Source organism: Macaca mulatta, chromosome 20 (assembly GCF_049350105.2).
Source record: "Macaca mulatta isolate MMU2019108-1 chromosome 20, T2T-MMU8v2.0, whole genome shotgun sequence".
NCBI lineage: Eukaryota > Metazoa > Chordata > Mammalia > Primates > Cercopithecidae > Macaca > Macaca mulatta.
The window spans coordinates 28,641,137-28,662,348 of record NC_133425.1 but is presented as its reverse complement, the minus strand read 5'-3'; the positions used below and the strand labels follow the sequence as shown (position 1 = coordinate 28,662,348).

The following is a 21,212-nucleotide window of genomic DNA, read 5'->3' as shown; positions in this document are numbered from 1 at the left end:
CCAGGAGCCAGCACCAGTTCCTCAACTCATTTCAATAATTTAATAGAAAATTAAAATAATAAATAATATGAAACAGACTGAGAACGCTGAGCTGGGCAGGCCCAGGCCAGTCTAGTACAAAGTTAAGGAGGTAGGGAGGATGGTGGGGAGGAGGGTGCGGACTACCCTGCACGATGTGGGAGGTGGCTCAGACTGCGGTGATGTTAGGAAGGGCCGCACACTTTGGCATGGACGATGCACTGAAAAAAGAGAAAGGGAATTCTAAATCCCTCTTAACCAGCTGGAGAGGGAAGGACGCAGGGCCAGGATAGGGACAAGTGTTGGCTTCAGAAGACTCTGAGTGGCGGGGCCGGAATGTACCATGTTGTTAGCAATGGGGTTGGGATGGATGGAGAAGGGCCAAAGTGAGCTGTGCCATGCAATGAAGGGACAGAGGAGGACCCACGACTTGGCCAGCAGAGCCGGGGCAAAGGTCTGGGAAGGGGAGGGAAAGAGAGAGGGACTGGGCCCCAAGGCAAGAGGAAGGCAGGGGGAGGGTCAGAGGTCAGTCCTTGAAGACAATTTGTTGGCCATGAGGACGCTCATCGTGAGTGATGTGCCGCCGGACATGGATCCTCCGGACACGGTGCTCTCGGTTCTCTTCATCCTCCCCGCGGCCAGCCCCACCAGCTCCAGCTGCTCCCCCTGTGGCCTCCAGGAGGGCTGGGTCTGGGCCCCGGGGAGTCTCGTAGATCAGGATGTTCAGGGTCTCCTCAAAGATCCGGGCTTCTGGAAATTCCACCTGCAAAAGGCCAGCCAGCCCCAGCTCCTTCCTTCTGGTGCAGTCACACAGGGCCACCCCCCTGCCCAGGGCTCCTGCATCGACACACCTCCCAGCCCTGCAGTCAGGTCCTTGGGCCTGGCCTGGCCTCTCTGACACTCCTTTACTCAGCAAAGTCATACTTCAAGGCTCAGCTCTGAAGTCAGGCAGGCAGAATCATTTGTTTTCTCTCCTTCATCTCCTTCCCTGTCTAGTCTCTTGGTATATTTTTTCATTTGACAAATACTGAGTGAGTGCACTGCACCAGGTATTGTTCTAGGCACTACAGAAATAGCAGTGAACAAAACAAGGGTCCTGTCCTCAGGAAGTTACATTCTAGTGGGAGGACTCAGTCATACACTTAAGAAAATATGAACTAGCCTGGCCCGGTGGCTCACACCTGTAATCCCAGCACTTTGGGAGGCCAAGATGGGAGGACAGCTTGAGGCCAGGAGTATGAGTCCAGTCTGGGCAACATGGCATAACCCCATCTCTACAAAAAAATTAGCTCGGTGTGGTGGCCCACACCTATGTTCCCACTGCTGAGGTGGGAGCATCACTTGAGCATGGGAGGCAGAGGTTGCAGTGAGCCGAGATTGCACCACGGCACTCCAACCTGGGTGACAGTGAGACCCCATCTCAAAAAAATAAATAAATAAAATAAAATATAAATGAAGTCAAATGATGATGTTTAGGAAAAGAAATAGGCTGGGTGTGGTATCTCCTGACTGTAAGCCCAGCACTTCGGGAGGCTAAGGCAGGAGCATCCTTAGAGCCCAGGCGTTCAAGTTCAAAGCCAGCCTGGGCAATATAGCAAGATCTCATCGATTAAAAAAAAAAAACAAAAAGAGAGAGACACAGAGAGATACATTAGGAAAAGGGAATATGATGGCCAGAGACAGGAGTATTACAACTTTAAGAGGGACTCCAGGGAAGGCCTTGCTGAGAAGGTGGTATCTGACCAAAGGAGTTGGGGAGGGGACCAGGCACACAGACCAGAAAGAGCAGCCTGGGGAGGGCCAGGGCCAGCGTGAGAGCTGTGGGTCAGGAGTGCACCCAGTGTCTTACTGGAAGATCAAAAGGGAGGCCAATGCAATTGAGGCAGAGATGAGAGGGAGTGGAAAGGGATGAAGTCGAACAGGTGACTGGGGTGTTCCCTTGTGTGGCCTTGGAAGCATCTAACACAGCTCTTAGCAAACTGGTTTTTTAAATTTTATTTTTATTTTTTCCTGAGACAGAGTCTTGCTCTGTCACCCAGGCTGGAGTGCAATGGCGCCATCTCGGCTCACTGCAACCTCCACTTCCCAAGTTCAAGCGATGCTCCTGCTTCAGCCTCCCGAGTAGCTGGGATTACAGGCATGTGCCACTATGCTCAGCTAATTTTTGGATTTTTAGTAGAAAAAGGGTTTCACCATGTTGTACAGGCTGGTCTCAAACTCCTGACCTTGTGATCTGCCCGCCTCAGCCTCCCAAAGTGCTGGGATTACAGGCGTGAGCCACCACGCCCGGCTTTTTTTTTTTTAATCGTTCATTTGTTTCTGAGACAAGATCTCACTCTGTTGCCTAGGCTGGAGTGCAGTGGTGTGATCATGGATCCCTGCAGCCTCGACCTCCTGGGCTCAAGTGATCCCCCCACCTCAGCTTCCTGAGTACCTGGGTGTGCTACTATGCCTGGTTAATTTTTTTTTTTATTTTTTGTAGAGATGGGGTCTTGCTGTGTTGCTCAAACTCCTGGCCTTATGTGGTCCCCTGCCTCAGCCTCCCAAAATGTTGGGATTACAGGTGTGAGCCATGCACTCTTAATTATTGGTTTATCTTCCTATCTTCCCAATTACAGAGGATGTTTCTTGGAAGCTAGGTCACTGATTCATTCATTCATTCAATAAATGTTTCCTAGCTTCCAATGTGTGAAAAGTGCCTGGCTAATGGGAGATAGGAAAGAAAAAGACATGGCCCTGCCTTCAAGAAACTAACAGGCTGCTGCTGATGCAAACCCCCTCCCCTCCTCCACACATGATAAAACACTGTCTTTAGCTATGAAGGGAGTGTGACCAACTTTGGGGTTGTTGGATTGAAAGTTCATGAGTGAAGGTGACCCAAAGAAAGTGATGCTTAGCTTAAGTCTTAAGATTAAGTACAAGTTCATTAGGCAGATAGAAGGAAAGAATTCCAAGAGGCAACAGTGTGTGCAGAGGTAAGAGGTGTGAAATAGCACTGACTGCTTAGAGACGTGCGATGACTGCGGTGTACCTGAGGTATGTGGCTCATGGTAAGCTCAGAAGGGACCAGATGAGGAAGGGCATGAGGCAGGGCTTGTACTTTGCTCAGCACTTCATTCCCCTTGATTTCCAGCCTGGTACAGTACTTAGCACAGAGCAGGGGCTTGGGGAATATCTGCTGATGATTGCTACATTAATGACTCAGGATCTACAAACTCAGAGGATGTTCTAAGAGACATCTGGTCCTGAGGTTTTAAGAATCTATTTTTGGCAATGGGCCTTTCTGAGTTTCCTTTTTTTTTTTTTTTAATTAGAGTCGGGGCCTCACTCAGTCTCCTAGGATGGAGTGCAGTGGCATGATCATAGCTCCCTGCTGCCTCAAATTCCTGGGCTAGGCCAGGCCCAGTGGCTCATGCCTGTAATCCCAGCACTTTGGGAGGACGAGGAGGGTAGATCACTTGAGGTCAGGGGTTCAGTACCAGCCTGACCAACACGGTGAAGTCTCTACTAAAGAGAGTTCTCCACTACATTTAGTCTCTACTAAAAATACAAAAATTAGCCGGGCATGGAGGCGGGCGCCTGTAGTCCCAGCTACTTGGGAGGCTGAGGTAGGAGAATCACTTGAATCCGGGAGGCAGAGGTTAAGTGAGCTGAGATCACGCCATTGCACTGCAGCCTGGGCAACAGAGCGAGACTCTTGTCTCAAAAAAGAGAAAAAGGCAGTGGCTCGCGCTTGTCATCCCAGCACTTTGGGAGGCTGAGGTGGATGGATCACGAGGTCAAGAGACTGAGACCATCCTGGCCAACATGGTGAAACCCTGTCTCTACTAAAAATACAAAAATTAGCTGGGCGTGGTGGCACGTGCCTGTAGTCCTAGCTACTGGGGAGGCTGAGGCAGGAGAACCGCTTGAACCTGGGAGGTGGAGGTTGCAGTGAGCGGAGATCGTGCCACTGCACTCCAGCCTGGTGATAGAGTGAGACTCAGTCTCAAAAAACCATCATCATAATAATAATAAATAAAAAAATTCCGGGGCTCAAGCAATCCTCCTGCCTCAGCCTCCTGAGTAGCTGGGATTACAGGTGCATGTCATCATGCCACCACACCACCATACCTGGCTAAATTTTTTGAGTTCTTACAGAGATCAGATCCCACTATGTTGCCCAGGCTGGTCTCAAACTTCTGGGCTCAAGTGATCCTCCTGCCTTGGCCTCCCAGAGTCCTGGGATTACAGGCATAAGCCACTCTGCCTGGCCCCTTCTGAGTTTCTAATGACAACTATGGACCTCCTATGCAGAAACACGCATACGTCCCCATTTCAGGAGTTTCAAACAGCCTTGAAACACATTCAACAGGCCTAGGCTAAGCACCCTGCTCTAACCCATGACCCCCATTTCACAGAGAAACAGAGACCCACAGGGATAGGGTGGCCTGCCCACTGCTGCGCACCCCAGACCCCAGGATCTGGCTCCTGCCTCCCGGGGGTGGGCTCTTTCCCCTGCCAACCTGCTTTTGTCCAGGGTCCTAGTCCTGGCCACCCCCAGCCCCCCACGTAGGCTCTGGAACCCCTCTGACCTTGGTCTGCTTCTTCTCCGTAGCATAGACAATGGAGGTACAGCACACCTCGGCGATTTTGCGGCCCTGCCCGTAGAAAGACCAGCAGCAGATCTCGTCCCCCAGGACATCCTTGAGGAAGAGCAGCCGCCCGTGGAAGCGCAGGGCAAGCTTGTCGAACAGCTCGATGTTCTTAAGTAGGTTGTCATCTGAAGTGCTGGGGACCAGGGGACCAGGAGGCCTCAGCGTTGGCACCCCTTCCTCTATAACCCCAGGACAGGGGCCTGGATGCATTCCTAGTCCTCTGCTCCTGCCCAGGGTTTGGTGCTCAACAGGAAGCCTCCTCTGCCCCTGGGGCCAGGCTAAACAGGCCTCAGAAGGGAAGCCACATGCACTGAGCAAATCCCAGCATAGCAGAGCAGCTCCCGTGCGGGACCTGGAGCCAGGCTGCCTCCCTGGGGGTCCTGGCACCCCACTTTTTAACTGGGCAAGTTACTTCACCTCTTGGTGCCTCAACCTCCTCATCTGTAAAATGGAGCTCACAACAGTACTGACCTCAAGGGGGAGGACTCTGCCAGTTCCTAGAGAGAAAGCACTTGGGACAGGCTCACCATTATCACTTCATCCTCACCCAAACCCATTTACTGATGACTAAGCTGAAGCTGAGAAGCGGAAAGGACCTGCCCACAGTGCCAGGGGTAAGAGGCAAAGCTAAATCTGCGAGCAGGCAGGCAGATGTTCTTGTAGGCCCTCTGTGTGGCCGTGGCCCTCGCCTTGGGCAGGAGCAGGGCTGTGCTGCATCCCAGGGTCCCGCCCAGTGCCCCGCACCCTGGTGGTCACCTGGTGTAGGAGTACTTGTTGTTACTGCGGTTGTGCAGGAGCTTCACCACGGGCTAGCAGGGGAGAGAGGATGGAGGAGAGGAGTGAGGCTGCAGGGAGAGGCCCCCGCAGTGAGCCTCCACCCTGCAGGGCTTGGGGGCCTCACCTTGGAGGTGCTGGCCAGGAGCTGCTGCTCCTCCCGGGGAGATGTCACCGTGGGGATGAGGCACAGCGGGGACAGCGTCTCCCTTTTTTGCTGGGGAAGAAGCGGAAGGTGGTTAACAGCACAACCAAAGGCCACATACTCCCTCACTTAAAAGCCTTCAAAAGCTGGTTGGGAACAACTCCAGACTCCTCAGTGGTCCGCAGGGCTCTGCAGGCTCCAAGCTCCGCCGACCTCTCTGCCACGCTCCCTTGGCTTGCTGGGCCTTGGTCCCATGGACATCTTGCTGCTTTACACATCCAGCTCATGCCCACCCCGGCCATTGGCTGTGCCCCTGCCCGGGATGCTTCTTTGCTCAGCTGTCAGCGTGGCAGCTCTGTCATGCCATTCAGATTGCAGCTCACACAGTGCCTCCTCAGGGCCAGCCCTCCCCAGGCCCACTGGCTAAACAGCCTCCTCTATATCCTGCCTATTGTGTTATCAGTTCATTTTCTTTTCTTTTCTTTTTTTTTTTTTTTTTTTTTGAGACAGAGTCTCGCTGTGTCGCCCAGGGTGGAGTGCAGTGGCTGGATCTCAGCTCACTGCAAGCTCCGCCTCCCGGGTTTTTACGCCGTTCTCCTGCCTCAGCCTCCCGAGTAGCCGGGACTACAGGCGTCCGCCACCTCGCCAGGCTAGTTTTTTGTATTTTTTAGTAGAGACGGGGTTTCACCGTGTTAGCCAGGATGGTCTCGAACTCCTGACCTCGTGATCCGCCCGTCTCGGCCTCCCAAAGTGCTGGGATTACAGGCTTGAGCCACCGCGCCAGGCCTTCTTTTCTTTTTTGAGACAGAGTTTCATTCTTGTTGTCCAGGCTGGAGTGCAATGGCGCGCGATCTCGGCTCACTGCAACCTCCGCCTCCCGGGTTCAAGCAATTCTCCTGCCTCAGCCTCCCGAGTAGCTGGGATTACAAGCATGTGCCACCACGCCCAGTTGATTTTGTATTTTTAGTAGAGATGGGGTTTTTCCATGTTGGTCAGGCTGGTCTCCAACTCCTGACCTCAGGTGGTCCCCCCGCCTCTGTCTCCCAAAGTGCTGGGAATACAGGCATGAGCCACTACGCCTCGCCTATCAGTTCATTTTCTGTATGGCACTTAGTGCCTTTTTCTAATTTTTTGTATTTGTTTATGATCTGTCTCTTCCCACCTAGGAATAACTATCTAGTATATAACTGATGCTCTGTGAGTATTTGTTGAACAAATGAACGTATTTGTTGAGTGAATGAACTTCATTGGCTGGGATGACGTTGGAGAAAGAAATCAGAAGCAAATGCATGAGCTTCTTTCTCTTCTGTCTTCTAGAACCTTCATGCCAAAATCCCTCTCACTTCTCCCAACCTTGAAAACCCAATGTGCAATTCTAATACAAATTCCAGATTTGTTTTTTGTAGAAACTCATAAGACTCTCTAAAATTAATATAGAAGAATAAAGGTCTACAATTACTTAGGTCTTTTTTTTTTTCTTTTTTCTTTTGGAGACAGGGTCTTGCTGTCACCCAGGCTGAGTGCAGTGGCGTGATTACAGCTCACAGCAGCTTTGACCTCCTGGGCTCCAGCCATCCTCCCATACTTAGGTCAGTTTTTAAAAAGAAGAGCAAAGAGGAAAGGCAGACCCTGCCAGACATGAAGATAGGCTTCAAAGCCACAACAGTGAAAATGGTGTTAGTTCGGGCACAAAAACAAAAACACCCGAGAAACACAACAGAGAGATCAGAAACATACCACTGTATATATGAGAACTGGTATTTTTAAAGACACCACAAATGTACGAGGGGAATTATGGAGTATGAATTCGTTATCTATCACTGTGTAATGAACTGCCCCCAATTTAGGAGGTTAAATTAATCATATTTATTACTTCCGTTTCTGAGGGTCAGGAACTCAGCAGTGGCTCAGTTGGGTGGCTCTGGCACAGGGTCTCTTGTGAGGCTGTGGCCAAGATGTCAGTGGGGCTGTGGGCATCTGAAGGCATGATGGCCCCTAGAGGATGCATTCTGAGAAAGCTTGTTCATGTGGCTGGCAAGTTTGCACTAGCTGCTGGCAGGAAACAGCAAATCCCTGCCATGTGGATCTCTCCACAGGGTTGCTTGAGTGTCCTCACAGCATGGCAGCTGGCTTCCCAGAGCAAATAATTCCAGAGAGGAGAAGGTAGAAGCCTCGTTATCTTTTTTATTTTTGAGATAGAATCTCACTGTGTCACCCAGGCTGGAGTACAGTAGCATGATCTCGGCTCACTGCAACCTCCACCTCCCAGGTTCAAGCGATTCTCCTGCCTCAACCACCCAAGTAGCTAGGATTACAGATGTGTGCCATCACGCCCAGATAATTTTTGTGTTTTTAATAGAGATAGGGTTTCACCATGTCGGTCAGGTTGGTCTCAAACTCCCGACCTCAGGTGATCCACTCGCCTCGGCCTCCCAAAGTGCTGGGATTACAGACGTGAGCCATGGTGCCCGGCCCCTCCATTGTCTTTTACAGCCTAGGTCTGTTGGTCCTATCCAGTGTGGAAGGAGATAACACACGGGAACGAGCACCAGGGGACGAGAATCATCAGGCTGCCTTAGCGGCTGGCTCCACAGGCCATCACTGGCCCTCAGTGATTTCCTCCCTCCCACATGCCAAATATACTCACCACCTCCCAGGATGCCCCATTATCCCATTACAGCATCAGCTCAAAGTATAGAATCTCGTCATCTCCATCAGGCCCAGGTGGGGATGTGGCTCTAGCATGCAGTTCCTTAACTATGGCTCCTTAAGTGCATTTCTTTTTTTTTTTCAAAATGGAGTCTTGCTCTGTCTCCCAGGCTGGAGTGCAGTGGCACCATCTCACCTCACTGAAAACTCTGCCTCCCAGGTTCAAGTGATTCTCCTGCCTCAGCCTCCCAAGTGGCTGGGACTACACACATGTACCACCGCCCCAGCTAATTTTTGTATTTTCAGTAAAGACGGGATTTCACCATGTTGGCCAGGGTGGTCTTGAACTCCTGACCTCAAGTGATCCAACTGCCTTGGCCTCCCAAAGGGCTGGGACTACAGGCGTGAGCCACCGCATCCAGCCCTTAAGTACATTTCCTATTTGCAGACCTGTGAACTAAAGAGACAGGTCATTTCCTCCACACTCCCAGTGTGCGGTGGTAGAGGCAGGCACAGGATAACCAGTAACGACACTCTTGCTCAAAAGCAGGGGAAGCTGGGTGTGGTAGCATGTGCCCGTCATCCCAGCTACTTGGGAGGCCAAGGTGGGAGAATTACTTGAGCCCAGGAGTTCGAGACCAGCCTGGACAACATAGCAAGACTCTGTCTCAAAAAAAAAAAAAAAAAAAAAAGGGCAGGGGACAGCAGGCACATATAAGTCACTAGTCTGTAGAAATTCTGTAATCCAGTTGGAGAAATGCTAGGAACTCTTTGATGCCTACTCCTGTCAGGAATGATTCTCCATGGCTCTCCCTGAGTCATCCCACCTCTTCCATAAAAGATGTTTGCAGCTTCACAGTTTCATCTGCCTGCTTCCTGCCTGTAGAAGTTTGGGTGTGCAAAGGCCTCTTGTCCTTTTGTACTGGCTCTGTCCCTTTCGGTCCAAGCTGGCAGTGTTTCTGCCAATATAATTCTCTGCATAACTTACTGGGTATCTTGCACGTCTTAGGGTTCACTACATTAGAAAAAAGCCACACCTAGAAATATCTGCAAGTGGCCAGGCACAGTGGCTCACGCCTGTAATCCCAGCACTTTGGGAGGCCGAGGCGGGTGGATCACTTGAGGTCAGGAGTTCGAGTGGTCTGACCAACATGGCGAAACCCCATCTCTACTAAAAATACAAAAATTAGCGGGGCGTGGTGGTGGGCACCTGTAATCCCAGCTACTCGGGAGGCTGAGACAGGAAAATCGCTTGAACCCAGGAAGTGGAGGTTGCAGGGAGCTATCTCAAAAAAAAAAAAAAAATCTCTGCAGGATAAGCCCTTCTCTATTTTGGGGTTGTGCTAAGATGCTGAGAGACAACACCTTTAACCTTCTCAGAAGCACGATTATTATTTGATTCGACTGGAAGATCCCTCTGAAGCATGTTATTGGTATTTCTGAGGTCTTAACAAAGGACTTTTTCATCACATCCTCAGCTTCACCTTTAGACCACATTTTCCTATATTTTATGCCTTGTATTTAATCTTTGCGTGGAAGCCATTTGATTTTAACATCACTTGTTATCTGGAAAGGCTGGGGATTTTCAAACCCAACAATTTCAGGCTCCTTTTCATTCGAGTGGTTTTTTCTTTAACGTACTCTCTCCTCTTCAATTTTACTATAAGCAGCAAGAAGCCAGGTGGCACCTTCAACATTCTGTCTGGAAAGCTCCTTAGCTAGACCCTCTGTTCATTAGGTATGTTTCCTACCCTGCACACTAATGCAGGAGACAGCATTGCTAAACTTTCTGCCGCTACACAAGGATGTCCTTTCCATCCATTTTCCTAACTTTTTTTTAAGCCCTTATTGCAGCTTTCTTAAAGGTCACTGGACTCTTATCAACAGACTTTCTTACCTTTTTTCTTTTAATTTTTTTAGAGACAAGGTCTCACTATATTGCCCAGGCTGGTCTCGAACTCCTGAATTCAAGTGATCCTCCCACCTCGGCCTCCAAAAGTTACGGTATTACAAGCGTGGGCCACTGTGCCCAGCCAACACTTTTTTTTTTTCTTTTTTTTTTTTTTTTTTGAGACAGAGTCTCGCTCTGTGGCCCAGGCTGGAGTGCAGTGGCCAGATCTCAGCTCACTGCAAGCTCCGCCTCCCGGGTTCACGCCATTCTCCTGCCTCAGCCTCCCGAGTAGCTGGGACTACAGGCGTCTGCCACCTCGCCCGGCTAGTTTTTTGTATTTTTTTTAGTAGAGACGGGGTTTCACCGTGTTAGCCAGGATGGTCTCGATCTCCTGACCTCGTGATCCGCCCGTCTCGGCCTCCCAAAGTGCTGGGATTACAGGCTTGAGCCACCGCGCCCGGCCAAGCCAACACTTTTTAACACTCCTTAAGCTTTTACTAACAATCTCCTCAAAGTCCTTCCAGCTTCTTCCCACTTCTCAGTTGTAAAGTTACTTCTACATTTGAGGTTTCTGTTATGGCAGACCCCCATTCCAGAAACCGAAGTCTGTTCTCTGTTGCTGGGTAACAAATTACTACAAACTTAGCAGCTTAAAACAATAGTTCAGGTGTGGTGGCTCATGCCTGTAATCTCACCATTTGGGGAGGCCAAGGCTGGAGGACTGTTGGAGGTCAGGAGTTCGAGACCATCCTGGCCGACATAGCAAGACTCTGTCTCTATTTAAAGATAAATAAATAAAAATAAACATTATCTCACATAGTTTCTGTGGGTCAGGAATTTGGGATGGGCTTAGCTGGGTGGCCCTGGCCCAGAGTCTGTCACGAAGCTGCAGTCTCGATTTTGGCTAGGGCTACAGTCATTGGAAGGTTTGCCTGGGCCTAGAAGCTCTGCTTCTGAGACAGGTCACCAGTATGGCGGGGAGTCTGTGCTCGCTGTTGGCAGGGGCTTCAGTTCCTCACCAAGTGGAGACCTCTGCTTAGGGGTGCCTGAGTGTCCTCACATAGCACTTTTCAGAGTGAGTGACCCCAAAGAGAGGCAGAAGCTGGAATGTCTTTTATGACCTAGCTTCAAAGTCACATGCTGTCATTTCTGCAATGTCCTATTGGTCATACACAAGAGTCTCCTTGGTGAAGAACTGAAAAAGTCAGCCCTATTTCGTGTGGGAGGGGATTAAACAAGAGCCTGGAAACCAGGAGGCAAGAACCCCTGGTGGCCGTCTTGGGTGCTGGCTACCTCTGGACTGTTTAAATGCTGGCACTGGGAAAACTACCTAACCCTACAGAAGACAAAAATGAGCTAAATTCCTTCACAATTCATATTTACAAAAGTGAGCTCCACTTAGATTAAAATACCCATATATGAAAAAAATCCATATTTAAAACCACAGGCCAGGCACGGTGGCTCACGCCTGTAATCCCAGCACTTTGGGAGGCCGAAGTGGGTGCATCACTTGAGCTCAGGAGTTTGAGACCAGCCTGACCAACATGGCAAAAGCCCCTTTCTCCAAAAAATACAAAAATTAGCCGGGTGTGGTGGCTCATGCTTGTAATCCCAGCACTTTGGGAGACCGAGGCAGGCAGATCACAAGGTCAAACACAAAAATTAGCCAGGCATGGTGGTGCACACCTGTAATTCCAGCTACTCAGGAGGCAGGGGCAGGAGAATCGCTTGAACCCGGGAGTAAGAGGTTGCAGTGAGCCGAGATCATGCCACTGCACTCCAGCCTGGGCAATAGAGTGAGACTCCGTTTAAAAAAAAAAGAAAAAAAATCAGCCGGATGTCATGGTGCATGCCTGTAATCACAGCTACTCGGGAGGCCTGAGACATGAAAATCGTTTGAACCTGGGAGGTGGAGGTTACAGTGAGCCGAGATGACACCATTGCACTGTAGCCTGGGCAACAGATCAAGACTCAGCCTCAAAAAATAAAAGTTAACAAGAAACAGAAAATTAGAAAAACATTTTTAAACAAGAGCATAAGGATACAGCATCAGGCAAAAAATGATGAGGAATTGGTGGACCACATCGAAATCAAGAATTTTTCAAGTTGACAATGGAAAGCATGACTTTACAAATAATCTCATGTAATACTGTTGAAGAGATAAGACTTATAGGTATTCTATGGCACAAATGTAATTACTGGTTCAGGTAAAGATTATCAATTTGTATGTCATTGATAGGTAATTGCCTTAATACAGTGGCCAAATGATACCATATGCATTACTTTATAGTTGGCAACAAGGAAATGTAATGATGATAGATAAATCAAACCACCATCCCCTAGATCCAGGGGCCAATTATGAATGTCATTAATGACGAGTCATGCTAACAATATTACAGGTTGCTTGATGTGGCCCAATGTGAAATACATACATAATATTACCTAAAATGTATTCTAACCAAAATGTTTAATATCAGTCATTTTATTTTATTTATTATTTATTCATTTATTTTGAGACGGAGTCTTGCTCTGTTGCCCAGGCTGGAGTGCAGTGGTGCAACCCTGACTCACCGCAACCTCCGCCTCCTGGGTTCAAGCAATTCTTCTCCCTCAGCCTCTTCAGTAACTGGGACTACAGGCACCCGCCACCACTCCCAGCTAATTTTTGTAACTTTTCTTTTTTTTTTTTTGAGATGGAGTCTCGCACTGTCGCCCAGGCTGGAGTGTAGTGGTGTGATCTCGGCTCACTGCAACCTCCGCCTCCCGGGTTCAAGCAATTCTCCTGCCTCAGCCTCCTGAGTGGCTAGGATTACAGATGCCCACCACCATGCCTGGCTACTTTTTTTGTATTTTAGTAGAGACGGGGTTTCACCATGTTGGCCAGGCTGGTCTTGAACTCCTGACCTTGTGATCCGCCCGCCTCAGCCTCCCAAAGTGCTGGGATTACAGGTGTGAGCCACCATGCCCGGCTTAATTTTTATATTTTTAATAGAGACAGGGTTTCACCACATTGACCAGGCCGGTCTTGAACTCCTGACCTTGTGATCCGCCCGCCTCAGCCTCCCAAAGTGCTGGGATTACAGGCATGAGCCACTGCACCCGCCCAATATCAGTCATTTAAAATCTACGGTCTGGTTTATAGGAAATTAAGGATAGGGCTGGGTAATAAACGAAATGATTCTAGGAGTAAACAACCAGGCAAAGTTGGAAAGCGGGTCATTGTGCAGGACAACTGGCAGTCTCTTTAACAAGCCAGCATCGTGAGGACAAAGGGACCCCTTGGATTATAATAAAGTAATGCATGTGGTATTATTTCACCACTGTATTAAGGCAGTTACCTATCAATGACACACCAATTGATAATCTTTACCTGAACCAGTAATTACATTCGTGCCATCGAATACCTATAACTCTTATCATCTCTTCAACATTCTTCCATGAGATTATTTGTAAAGTCGTGCTTTCCATTGTCAACGTGCAGATAACCAGGCGCAACGTGAAGATCTAGACTGGGTTCTGGTTTGATGAACCAGCTATGAAAACACATTTCTGGAACAACTGGAGAAGCCGGAGTATGCCCTGGACTGGATATTAAATAAAAATTTATTGACATGTAAAGATAGCAATTATTAACAACAAAAAAGCAGATTATAAAACATTTCATACAACACGATTGTATTTTGGCAAGCAAGCAAACACACACACACACACACACACACGCACACACACATATACTCTCACACAGGAGAAGACCTGGAAGGATATTTGGTGCTTTTATTTTTTAGATTATTTGCGTTTCCGAAATTTCTACAATTAATAAATGCTGCTTTAAAATAATAAATGATTATTTGCAATTTTAAAAAATCAAGGATTTCCATTCAATGCTAGATGCCACAAGCAGGTGACATTCTAAGAGAAAATATTAGCGATATCTACATTGACTAGAAATTTTTACCTAGAACAGGCTTTTTCAACTGGAGTTCCTCATCTGAATCTCAAAACCCAGCAAATACGGCCGGGCACAGTGGCTCATGCCTGAATCCCAGCACTTTGGGAGGCCAAGGCAGGAGGATCACTTGAAGTCAGGAGTTCAAGACCAGCCTGGCCAACATGGTGAAACCCCATCTCTACCAAAAATGCAATTAAATTAGCTGGGTGTTGTGGTGCGCACATGTAGTCCCAGCTACTTGGGAAGCTGACGCAAGAGAATCACTTGAACCCCAGAGAGGGAGGTTGCAGTGAGTCAAGATCGTGCCACGGCACTCCACCCTTGGCAACAGAGTGAGACTCCATCTCAAAAAAAGAAAAACAAAAACAAAAAAACAGCAAATAATTCGAGTATTTTCTGAACTTTGCTGAGAATGGTAGGTAATTAGTCCCATGATACAGGCTTAGAGGTTAATTTGTTATGTACAATCCATGCTCCAGGGCATGTATAAGACATGCCCATATGCAATAAGGTTTAATTATCCCTAGGAACTGAACTAAAATATGCAAGGATCTCTTGCTAAGCAACATGAAAAAGAAAAAAGCAGAAAATCTGGTAAAGAACATGAATAAGCAATTCACAGGAAGGGAAACAAAAAAACACTAGTGAGTATAGGAAAAGATGCTGAACCTCATTAGTAATCAGAGACATGCAAATGAAAATGAGATCACGCTACATTCATCGGATTGGCAAAATTAGAAAGCTGGATGATGCCATGTTTTGATGAGGACATGCAGAAATGGGATCTCTTATGCACTGCTCATTATGAGGATAAAGTACTATAACCATTCGGGAGAGCAACTGGATGATATTTACTAAAACGCCGTTTGCAGGTGTCTTGTTATCCAGCAATTCTACTCCCAGTTACAATCACGGGAGAATGGCACAGAACCAGAAGGGAACATGTACCAGGATGCTCATGGTGACACAGTTTGTAGGGGCAGGAACTGGAAGGCAATCTAGGTCTCCAACCTCATGGGAATGTATGAACAAAATATGGTGAATGAACACCATAGATTCCTCTGCAGCTGTCAGAAGCAAAGAACTAGATGTACTTGGAGCAGCATGAATAGATCTTGAAAAAAGTGCTGAATTTAAAAAATACAATGCAACAGAAACTGATTCACAGCTTCAATGCCATTTATGGACATTTAAAATGCACACATATGCAGAACAATGCTTTAGCTTTTCGAGCATATGTATCAAAACATCAAAACTGGATGGGTGCCCCTGGGGAAAAGGAAAGTAGGCAGGGGATTGGGAATAAAGGGAAAGAAATAAAATTGAAAGACAAAACGTTTGCATAGACCAATACTGATGAAGTGCCTGCCACACACTGAGGAGTGTGCTGAGCTGTGTGAGGTGCGGAGGGAACCTGGAAAGGAGAGAGCAGGAGTACAGAAAAGTACTGCCCTTGGGAGGCTGAAGGTCAGATAGTCAGATAGCCTGGGGTCAAATCTGAGCTCTGCTGCTTCCCAGCTCTTTGACCTTGGACGCATCATCCAAGCTCTCTCACGTTTCTTTTTATGTCAAACAAGGGTACAAGACGTATACACAAGCAGATAGCAGAATTGCTCCTGACACACAGTGGGTACACGATAACATTAGTAAATTTAAAACTACACACTGGGCACAGTGGCTCAGGCCTGTAATCCCAGCACTTTCCGGGGGCCAAGGCGGATGGATCACGTCAGGTCTGGGGTTCGAGCCCAGCCTGGCAAACATGGTGAAACCCCGTCTCTACTAAAAATACAAAAAAGTAGCAAAGCGAGGTGGCGGGTGCCTGTAATCCCAGTTATTTGGGAGACTGAGGCAGGAGAATTGCTTGAACCTGGGAGGCAGAGGTTGGGGTGAGCCAAGATCACATCACTGCACTCCAGCCTGGGCGACAGAGAGACTCTGTCTCAAAACAAAACAAAACAAAACAAAACAAAAATGCTACAGAGCAGGAATGCACTTCCAAGATCTAGTCCAATGAATGTTTCTCAAATGCAAGTAGTAATTTATTAATGGGTCATGCAATAAGTAATGGGTCCCAAACAGCATTAAAAAGAAAGATTATCAGAGTACATTTCACTAAAAGTATCTTTTTATAGAACTGTTATTTCAGTTATATATAATGAGCACTAAAATGCATTTTTTCCCTATGGGAGGCAATCGAAAAGTTTGAAAAACATGGATATTGTCCAAAGGAGATTTACACCTTTGGGTTTCAAGAACCAGGAAGCATTCCCTGAGACAAAAGTTGTTCAGAGAGGCCACCTTTTAATCTATAAAGGGTATTCAAAAAGAAACTTTTATAATCTCCTCTTACTATTGTATCATAAAAGAAAGGACATTTTTAACACTATAAAAATAGAACAGAATAACAGGCTTTATGTAAAACTCACTACTTTGTACTTATTTTTCTCCCTTCCCTATCTTTTGGAACATGAGGACAGAATCCCAGAGGTAGGAATGGACTCACTGAAGGTCACTGAGTCAGCTGTGACAGAGGTGACACGGAACTCTTATGTCCTGGCTTCACTTTCCAAGCTCTGCTCCTCGGAACCCTAAGGGGTCCACAAAACTGGGGCCCAGCAGGTGGGGTCTCTAGAATCCCCAACCCTGTTTTACTGGGAGTGGACCTGCTTCTGTGAGATTTCATTTGAATAAAGAATTTCACCGTTTAAAAAAAAAAAAAAATAGAAAGCCCGTGGGGGGCGGAAGCCATGGGAGAATGCTGCCTCCCAGGATACCAGATCACAGAGGTTATTATATTTCAATTTAAATTTAGATGTTTTTCCCTAGTGACATGAGGGAGCTATTTAGGATTTCTGAGCGAGAGAGAGAATAGATCAGGGTTGTGTTTAAAGATAATTACTCAGGTGCGAGTGTAACAGCTGGACTGGCTGCATAAGAAGAGTGGGAAGCAGAGAGTAGCTATTTAACCGTTGCAAACGTCCTGGCATGAGGTTGAGGTTGGGGTGGGGATGCTGCCTGAGGCAGCAGGGATGCAGAAGATGGCACCTCAAATTCTCTGGGGTTATGGTCAGAAGCAGGCTCTCCAAGCCATACCCCGTATCTCCTTTTTTCTGCCCTAATACCTGCTTGGGCAGCTCTCCCAGGAACATAGGCACAGGGACTCGGAAGGCCCTCACCTGCAGCGCCAGCTGGCAGTCCTCAATCAGGCCCTGCACCAGGTAGTAGCGTGCTTCGCCCAGTAGCTCCCCCAGTTCTCTGGTACTCTCCGGCAGTGGCACAGACCCATCCCGCAGGTAATTGAGGATTGTACCAAAGTGGCGGCCGCTCCGGTCAATCAGCACCCAACCTAGTGGGGTGGGGAGAAGCAGGGGGAAAGATGGCTTTGCTGAGTGACCTGGAACTACTAAATTAAAAATTATTTTTTTGTAGAGACGGAGTCTCACTATGTTGCCCAGGCTGGTCTCAAACTCCTGGGCTCAAGTGATCCTCCCATCTCAGCCTCCCAAACACTTGGATTATAGGTGTGAGCCACCAAACCTGGCCTAAATTATAAGAAAAAAGGATTCCAGCCAGGCGTAGTGACTCACACCTGTAATTCCAACACTTTAGGAGGCTGAGGCGGGTAGATCACCTCAAGTCAGGAGTTTGAGACCAGCCTGACCAACACGGAGAAACCCCATCTCTACTAAAAATACAAAATTAGCTGGGCTTGGTGGCGCATGCCAGCTACTTGGGAGGGTGAGGCAGGAGAACAGCTTGAACCTGGGAGGTGGAGTTTGCAGTGAGCCGAAATCGCGCCATTGCACTCCCTGGGCAATAAGACGGAAACTCCGTCTCAAAACAATAAAAAGAAAAAAGAAAAAGAAAAAGAAAAGAAGGCCAGGCGTGGTGACTTACGCCTGTAATCCTAGCACTTTAGGAGGCCGAGGTGGGCGGATCACCTGAGGTCAGGAGTTCGAGACCAGCCTGACCAACATGAAGAAACCCCGTCTTTAATAAAAACACAAAATTAGCCAGGCGTGGTGGCGCATGCCTGTAATCCCAACTACTCAGGAGGCTGAGGCAGGAGAATCGCTTGAACCTGAGAGGCGGAGGTTGTGGTGAGCCGAGACAGCCTGGGCAACAAGAGCGAAACTCCATCTCAAAAAAAAAAAAAGAAAAGAAAAGAAAAAGGATTCCAAAGCCACAAAAAAGTCTGAATACTGATCTGTCTCAAGCCTGTGCCACAGCCAAGAAATCTCTTTAAAACATCTCCAGCGAGTTCTCTCATAAGTTTATACATATCCAGCCAGAGAATTAATTCATCCAAATCTGGTCTACAGTCAGAAGACTCTCACCACGGCCGGGCGCGGTGGCTCAAGCCTGTAATCCCAGCACTTTGGGAGGCCGAGACGGGCGGATCACGAGGTCAGGAGATCGAAACCATCCTGGCTAACACGGTGAAACCCCGTCTCTATTAAGAAATACAAAAAACTAGCCGGGCGAGGTGGCGGGCGCCTGTAGTCCCAGCTACTCGGGAGGCTGAGGCCGGAGAATGGCGTGAACCCGGGAGGCGGAGCTTGCAGTGAGCTGAGATCCGGCCACTGCACTCCAGCCTGGGCGACAGAGCGAGACTCCGTCTCAAAAAAAAAAAAAAAAAAAAAGACTCTCACCACGAGAAAGTTCTTGCAGAATTACCTTATCAATAAACCGCTAACCCCCGATGTTAATTCTCACCATTCTATTTAATTAAAATGTCTACCTCCACCGTCCAGTTCACTGCCATTTTAACTTTTATATTCTTCATAGAACTTACTATCAAAAAAAAAAAAGAAAGAACTTACTACTATCTGCAATTGCATATGCATATACATTTTGTTTACTTGCTTATTGGTCTTCTGATCTCTCACCTCCCTAAAAAAAGGGAAGTTATATAATTTTGTCAGGTTCATTTACCTATCTCCAGCACTAACTGATATTTTACAAATACTCATTGGACAAATGAATTCTTCCTTTTTTTTTCTGAGACAGAGTCTCGCTCTGTCACCCAGGCTGGAGTGCAGCGGCGCCGACTCGGCTCACTGCAACCTCTGCCTCCCAGGTTCAAGCGATTCTCCTGTCTCAGCCTCGCAAGTAGCTGGGCTACAGGCGCACACCACCACGCCCGGCTAATTTTTGTATTTTTAGTAGAGACGGAGTTTCGCCATATTGGTCAGGCTGGTGTCAAACTCCTGACCTCTGGTGATCCACCCGCCTTGGCCTCCCAAAGTGCGGGGATTATAGGCGTGAGCCACCGTGCCTGGCCGAATTCTTCACCTTTGATACCTGAAGGCAGATCTCCGCCTCCCAAATTTTTATTCTACTGCTCTCACAGTCCTTGTTAACCCCTCCCTTAAGACTCTCCCACTCCCAAACTCCAAAACTTCAAGGTCTCACTTGGGCACGAAGGGTCCAAACTTGAATACAACACTCCAAGAAGGTAAGGTTCACCTGCCAAGGACACCTGTCCACCCTCCACTCTGGTGTCCCTGGCAAACCCAAAGCAGCCTCCTTCTGCAATGTGTATATACAGATGGATTCCTAGAGTGTACAGGGACCTGTGTCAGGGCAACACAGAGGCAGACAAGATCTCCCAGCCCTCCTGGCTGGTTGTTAGCAGTTCTGAAGCAGAGAGGGAAACAAAAGGCTGGGCGGTCGGAGGAAACTGATGAAGGCTGCCAGGAGTAGTACTGCAGGCAGCAGGGCTGGTTCCCAAGTCTTGAGCTGAGGCGTGAAGGGTGGGAGAGGTAGTCATGAGGATTATGAACTGACACGTTCAATCACTTACCACAGCGCCTGGCAGAGTTAGGGGTTCCGTAAGTGTTGGTTATTGCTGGGGGTAAAGGATTGGGGGAGGAGAAGAGAAATTATGAATGAGAAAAGGCGAGAAGATGGGATGTCGGGGCTGGAGGGAGCTGAGAATGAGTTGACGGGACAGCAGCGGGCAGAGAGAAGGGGCATGAGGAGCCCCGTTGGTGAGAGACTGAGGGGAACGGGAGTTGGGGATCTGGGGATGGGGGCACGGTGGGGGCGCCGCTAGTACCTCCGGCATCGGTCAGCACCTCCACGCGGCCGCTGAACATGGCCTTCAGCATGGTGTCCTGTCCAGTGAGGGTGCGCAGCGTGGTGTAGTGCAGCGAGCCGCCCACGTTCAGCTTCACGTATTTGCTGTTAGGGGTTAGCGGCTTGAGACCGTAGGCGGCGGGGCCAGGCTCGAGACCGGAGGGCTTGGGGGCTTCCAGGGACGGGGCCGCGGGGACCGCCGGGCCCGAGGCCTCCGCCGACATACCGGGTAGCAGCGGCAGACGGCGATCCCAGGCTCTCTCCGCGCCCTGCGACCTGCTCCCGAAGACCCTCGGCCAGCCCCTAGCCCTCGGGCCAGACCGCTCCGCACACACGCCCACTCACCGCCTCTACTCAGCCAGACCGGCCCTCCGCCCCATCTCGCTCGCACCACCCGGAAGCCAGTGCCGGGTAGCTGCGCAGGCGCGGCCCCGCCCCTGAATGGGGGCGGGGCTGGAGTATGGAGCATGCGCAGTGGGCTTGCTGGGGAAGCCGGTGGATAGGTGGCGTGTGGCCCTAAGGTCCCCCGGGCGGGTCGACGTGCTCTTCCCTCTGGTCTCGAGTCCCCAAGACCAGATCGAGGATGCGGCCGACCCGCTGCCCGATGTGGAAGGCTAAGTCTCCGCCTCGTGATTGGGTCTCTGCTGTCAGAGAGCTTCCCGAGCTTGAGGAGAAACAGACCGTGAGGTCTGGGCATTGGGCAGTTTCCCGCCTCCCAACCCCGCGCACTGAACAGACCGTGACGAGAACTGGAACAAAGCGCGGAGGGAAGCTCTTAAAGGAGGCCAAGGCGGCCGGGCGCGGTGGCTCACACCTGTAACCCCAGTCTGTAAGCCTAGCTACTCGGGAGGCCGAGGCAGGAGGAACGCTTGAAGCCAGGAGTTGGAAGCTGAAGTTGATACATGATCGGACCACTGCACTCCAGCTTGGGCAACATAGCATCCTTTAAAAAAAAAAAAAAAAAGAAGCCAAAAGGGGTAGCAGTGGTGCCCGGGCACCAAGGATAGAAGGCCTCTCTGAGGAGGTGATGCCGAGCTGAAGCTAGGAAGCGGATGTGAGGGAAGA

The 21,212-nt window shown here is 49.0% G+C and overlaps 1 protein-coding gene and 2 long non-coding RNA genes across 11 annotated transcripts; 1 reads left to right on the top strand and 2 right to left on the bottom strand.

Moving 5' to 3' along the window:
• Positions 1-26: 26 nt before the first annotated feature.
• Positions 27-20,553, bottom strand: KCTD13 (potassium channel tetramerization domain containing 13). 9 transcript variants are annotated; one of them, XM_015125960.3, is made up of 6 exons: positions 20,128-20,553; positions 17,243-17,412; positions 5,557-5,646; positions 5,412-5,464; positions 4,593-4,788; positions 27-781 (listed from the first exon to the last, which is right to left on the bottom strand). In XM_015125960.3, exons 1-6 carry the CDS (start codon positions 20,369-20,371, stop codon positions 545-547), a joined length of 990 nt encoding a protein of 329 aa, XP_014981446.2. In that variant the 5' UTR covers positions 20,372-20,553; the 3' UTR covers positions 27-544. The 9 variants fall into 9 exon arrangements, 1 of the variants encoding a protein (XP_014981446.2); XR_013411659.1 differs by lacking the exon at positions 27-781 and adding an exon at positions 3,358-3,908 and having other exon boundaries at positions 4,077-4,788; XR_013411655.1 differs by lacking the exon at positions 27-781 and adding an exon at positions 3,358-3,621 and having other exon boundaries at positions 4,077-4,788.
• On the bottom strand, positions 7,429-8,917 carry LOC144337975 (uncharacterized). Its single transcript, XR_013411681.1, has 2 exons — positions 8,420-8,917; positions 7,429-7,819 (listed from the first exon to the last, which is right to left on the bottom strand). It is a non-coding gene; the product is annotated as an uncharacterized LOC144337975 (long non-coding RNA).
• LOC144337981 (uncharacterized) lies at positions 11,909-17,415 on the top strand. The gene is made up of 3 exons (XR_013411687.1): positions 11,909-12,029; positions 14,354-15,507; positions 16,099-17,415. It is a non-coding gene; the product is annotated as an uncharacterized LOC144337981 (long non-coding RNA).
• Positions 20,554-21,212: the final 659 nt, after the last annotated feature.

What these genes read in the sequence shown, in the direction of transcription:
- KCTD13 (XM_015125960.3), bottom strand. Translation starts at nt 20,371, where the DNA reads ATGTCGGCGGAGGCCTCGGGCCCGGCGGTCCCCGCGGCCCCGTCCCTG. An exon ending in GGTGCTGACCGATGCCGGAG is followed by an intron (nt 17,413 to 20,127) that starts GTACTAGCGGCG and finishes CCACCCCACTAG; the next exon opens with GTTGGGTGCTGATTGACCGG. An exon ending in AACAAGTACTCCTACACCAG is followed by an intron (nt 4,789 to 5,411) that starts GTGACCACCAGG and finishes CCTGGTCCCCAG; the next exon opens with CACTTCAGATGACAACCTAC.